At 42.1% G+C, this 5,156-nt stretch overlaps 1 protein-coding gene across 1 annotated transcript in view; it reads right to left on the bottom strand.

Annotated features, from left to right (window-relative positions):
• LOC102088312 (gamma-aminobutyric acid type A receptor subunit rho2) overlaps window positions 1-4,928 on the bottom strand; it is a 40,613-nt gene extending 35,685 nt beyond the window's left edge. Inside the window, exon 1 of the mRNA XM_005501914.3 lies at window positions 3,984-4,928. Within this exon, the coding sequence (XP_005501971.1) occupies window positions 3,984-4,171 (188 nt within the window). The 5' untranslated portion in view covers window positions 4,172-4,928. The remainder of the gene's footprint in view (window positions 1-3,983) is intronic.
• Window positions 4,929-5,156: the final 228 nt, after the last annotated feature.

The raw sequence follows: 5,156 nt of genomic DNA on the forward strand, positions 1-5,156 counted from the left end.
GCATGAACCTCAGGTGAGCAACACACCTGTAGAAAACGGTTATCAACGTTTTAACCACTGAGCCATTCACACATACCACGTTTTCTAAGAAACCACCATACACCTGAGAGGATCAGCAGGGTCTGGGAGGTACCACAGGTCAGAAGACATGTCTGCAGAACCTGGTTGACAATTAGGGAACATACGCAGCCCTGCAAGGCAACAGAGGGAGCACATCTGCCAGCAGGAGCCGTCTCAGCCCGGATCAGCAAGCTGCTTGCCCCCATGGAACCCTGTTTGGAAAAACAGTCCTGAGCTTCGTGCTGCTGCACCCTGATGAACTCCTTCCTGCTCTAGGTCCCAACCTCAGGCTGGCGTGTAGCACGTCCTGAAAATCACATCTCTCATGAGGCATTCCAAATCACAGACCGCTTCCAAAAACCTTGCCAGGAAGTCTGTAGCTAACAGAAGCTCAAAGCCGCTTCTGTTTCAGAAGTGCAGTGTTTCTGCTGGCTGAAGCATGAGGCTTCTCGCAACTGTTAGGAGAGAGAAATAAGCAGGCTCAAAGCCAGGCTGTGTCTGTCTGTCTGTCTGGAAACACAGCATTCACAAGCACAGACGAGATGGCAAATGTCTCCTGAGCTCTCTCTTCTAGGACAATTTATGCAGAGCAATGAACAGAAGCATTATCAGGAATTTTTACAGAGCAATGAATATTAACAAGAGCAGTCTTTTTCAGACTTCCTCTTTTTCTGTGTGGAAATCCTGCCCAGATGGGTAGTCTAGGAGGACTGCCAGCATTTGTTTGCAATTCCTGACATGCAGCCACCACAGAGCTACTGAAGAGTACCCCAGGCTGTCTCAAATCCAGTATTGGACATGCCAACAGCACTTGCTTGGCACTTAGAGTAAGGCTGATGCTCTGAGTACACTACAAGCACACATGCACACGCACTGTATAGTCAGTACTACAAGTAGCAAGTGTGACAGGCCCTGGCAGCAGCACACGCTCCCTGGAAAATCCTGGCTGGTAACATGGCAGCACAGACCACGGCTCACCCAACACAGAAATCTGCACCTTTCCACGCTTGCACCCTTTCCTTCAACACCAAAGTCTTTACCTCCTCTCTGGAAATGTATTCCCTGGTGTGCAGGTAACACTGGGGCCAACATCCCCTGCCCGGCAGTCAACCAGGTGACTCTGACGGGTTTTACTTTGTATTTCATTTATCATTTGATTTCTGTACAACAGAATGAAATGCAGGGGTTTTTTTTAGCCAACAGATCTTCTGTGAGTTGTGAGCCCTTGTTTCCCTGCATCATTTGCCAGCGGGTACAGCGGCAAAAAGGCTTTCAACTTTGCACAAAGAGGAATCACTGAATCCCTTCATCCAGGTTTGTAAGGTTAAGAAACAGAGACTGTATCTGTGGAAAATGTTAAAACAACAACGACAAAAAACCCACAACCTACCATCAAAGTACAAAAGGCAGGAATTGCTACTCAACGAGCACACTCCAGTTTCCCACGCAAAGCCCAGGCTCTCCAGAGCAGAACATGAAGCTGCTCCAAGCAATGGTCGTGTAAATGCCGCACACAGGCAGCTCCTTCTTTAGGTCATACCGCTGGTTTGTAGGAGATTTGCATTACCAGGGAGGTGAGGGGTGCAGGAGTGAGAGAAAATGCAAAGTGACACAGTTTCTAATTAAGCGTTATCCACCCTGCATGCTGAGCGAGGTCCCACCCAGAAAAAACAACACATTACAGTTCGATATTCATGTAAAACAAGCGGAGTAATTAGGGAACCTTTAACCTGGCATTTCTTATTGGGTTCCTAACCCCACAGCCCTAACCTGGCTTCAGCATTTTCCTTTCCCGGGTGGGCCCAGGCTGGTTTCTGTGTGTCCCGCAGGACTCCGCGGGTAAGAACCTCTGCACAGCGTTCAAGTAAAGAACCACAGAACCCAAGGTGTTCCGCACCCGCCCCAGCCAAGCCAGCTTCTCGAAATCAATATAAAGATCTTGAGATCAGGATGGCGTATCAACTTCGAAGACACAAATCTCAAACTTACCAAATACAGATCCAAACCAAAAGGTTCCTCGCTAATATATTTATTGTAAAATTCACTGTATTTCTTAGGGTAAGTCAACGAGAGAAATATTACACAGAAAATGTGAGGCAGTTATTAAAAAGGACACTGTTTTCTCTTACATTATTAGAAAACTAGCAGAGGTACTGGTTTTAATTTGCATTTACTGAAACAGTCCACTATTCATTGCTGGGTTAGAGACAACTGTATTTTTTTCTGTGTAAGTGGAAATTTCAAATAGCAATGTCACTGCTCCGGATGCTCTTTTTTATGTTTCGTTTTGGTTACGCAATATTGCAGAATTCTCTGTATTTAAAATGTCATTCACATTTAATAGTCCCGAAAACTTGATTTTATATACTTTTAATAAGTACACTGTTTGAATAGGAAATGTAAAAAACCCATATCTGTGTATATAAGGCATATAGATCCTCAGGTTCTACTTGGCTGGAAAACTGTTGATTAAAATCAAGAAACCAAACAGCATCGGTTATTCTTTCCAGTAGATTAATCTACATAACTAATGTTAGCAGTACTTTGACTTCCACTCTATCACAACTTCACAAAAAACCAGCACTGTAGGAACTGTAAATTATTTTTGAAACTTTTAAATGTAGCACAAAATATTCAAACTTATTAAAACAAAGAATGGCACTAATTTTGGATAAAGTCATGTTTAAAAGGAGGATTTATACTATTTTTTAACTTCAAAGTTGACGATCTCTACTACGTGTGAATGGTTCGCAAGGAAATACTGTTGAATCCCTCACATTTCCCAGAAATAGACTTGGAAAAATTTCCAGAGTTAACTGAAAGATCCCATTCAATAGCAGAGATTCTGTGGAAATCCATGGTAAAACTTCAGTTTGCTTTAGGATTTCAGGATCAGGCCCCAGCTGTTTCAGCTTTATAACATTTATGTCACTAAAAGCATGTGCTCTTGTGGTTTTCAGCTAGTATAACTCTAAGAGTGTATTAGATGTTCTTTGCTTTCAATTACATCACTTTTTTTTTTTGTAAAATGTTTGAGTACCACCACTTCCTATAAAATCAATACGTTAAGAGTTAAAGCAAAAAAACCCAACAAAATAAATGAAAAGATGGGGGTTTACAGCCATAGTGAAGCCATTTAATAAGATGGATTAACCCGATTTTATTTTTGAGCCGTTCAAACAATGAACAGTCTCGTAAGGTACAATTGCCATTGAATGACATAACTACAAATAAGGATAACATACTTTGGTCTGTCTGACAGGTTTGGAATGTTTTCTTTTCTAATGTAAACCTCTGGTCAAATCTCAACAACGGTAAATCTAATAAACTTTATTAAGATCTTTAACTCTTTCTTGTGCCTGCCCTTGACTTTAAAATCTGCTTTTTTTTTAAAGTTTCCGTGTATTTCTTCAAAATATACTTTTCATTTTACAATCCCTGGATAACATGCAGGGATTTATCTATTATTAATTAGTATAATCCATGCTAACAAACATCCCCCACTCAGTTTGTTAGAGAATAATATGCAATTTCAAGCGAACATAAGTAGCACAGACATTCCAGCAACGTGCTCTTGAAACAGTGCTGAAACAATACATAGATTTGATAATCTCTATGAATTACAACTCCTTTGAATTCTCTCAGGAACTCGCATACAGGGCTAAGAACATTTTTACCACAACCCACATTGAAGTGGCCAACTTACCTGCAAAACCTGCCTCATTAAGAGTTAATTATCACTCAATGTGTCCATTTACAGTTAAAACTAAATGCAGTATCACAGATGAGTATAAAAATGTTGTGTATAAAGCTGTTTGCACATACAATATGCACAAAGACACTGACAGCGCAGATTTTTATGTCTGTGTAGCGATGTATTTATAACACTCCAGGAAAAACGCCTGTGTTTGAATAGCCCTTACCTTGCCCTCTGCATCTCTGCCTGGCTCGTCCACCTCCTCCTCCGGTGCTTTCTGCTTTCCACAAGAAGAACCAAGCAAAAGATCAATAAAAGGAGTTTTGCAAAATAAGGCATCTTGCTGCAGACAGGACTCGGGCACCCCGCACGCCAGTGACCTCCGGTAGCACAAATCCCCCCGGGTTTAAACATTGAATTAACCCGAATTCTGGCGCTGCGAGCTCGTCGGGGATCGGCGCTGGAAACGTCGCTTTCCTGACGTGATGTTTTCGACAGGCTTTCAGGGGCTCCTCGCAAAAAGCTTTTCCCTCACCGCGGCTGAACGATTGGCCATTACCCACCAAGTTCACCTCCCCAAACACTTCCACTGGGTCCTAAAGGATATTTGCTAAAGCTATTATATAAAAACCTGCAATTCTGCACGCCAGCTTTTCGCTCAATCCTCTAATCTCGGGACAGAGCTATCCTCCTGTCAGACTGTGTCAAACCGCGCTGTCCCTTCTCATTAGGCTTTTCCAGATTTTCTGTTCCTCTGCATGGAATCTTTTTAAACTGGAAAGCGCCCGTGCCACGTTCCAGATACATGTGTCATTGTAAAATATACGTATTTTGATGATTTTACAGCAGCTGAGATTTTATTGTATATGCTGTTAAAGATAAAATGATTTTGGAGGAAATAGCACATCTTTTACTTACTCTTTGCTTTTAAAGGAAACGTAAAACACAGTAACCCCAAAGTATCTATACATGCAATAGACTCTTTACGTAAGTCAACCTTAATATCTATTTTTTGAAATAGGTATTCGCACAACCAGGCATTTTTATTTTTATTCAAAAAGTCTGAAATAAAAATTGAAAAGCTACAAAGCAGCTATTTCTTCGACCACAAGAGGCTGTTTTCAGAAACCACTCAAAGGTTATTTTGTCATGACCTATTTGAAGGACTGAGCTGCTTTACCACCAACCAGTGTGTGGTACTGGTAGGAGAACAGTTTGCCTGGCCCACTAGCGAGTCTCTAGGAAAGGAGAAGCAAGTCCAGGGCAAAGCTCCCAGGGGAGTGAGCAAGTCTAAGCCCAGCAAAGCTGCCCTTTGGGTCAGACCTTGGCCAGAGCTCTTCTTCTGCAAGCCCAGGCTTGCGATACCTGAACAGAACAGGTAACGCAGCAACTTACCTAC

Source organism: Columba livia, chromosome 3, assembly GCF_036013475.1.
Source record: "Columba livia isolate bColLiv1 breed racing homer chromosome 3, bColLiv1.pat.W.v2, whole genome shotgun sequence".
NCBI lineage: Eukaryota > Metazoa > Chordata > Aves > Columbiformes > Columbidae > Columba > Columba livia.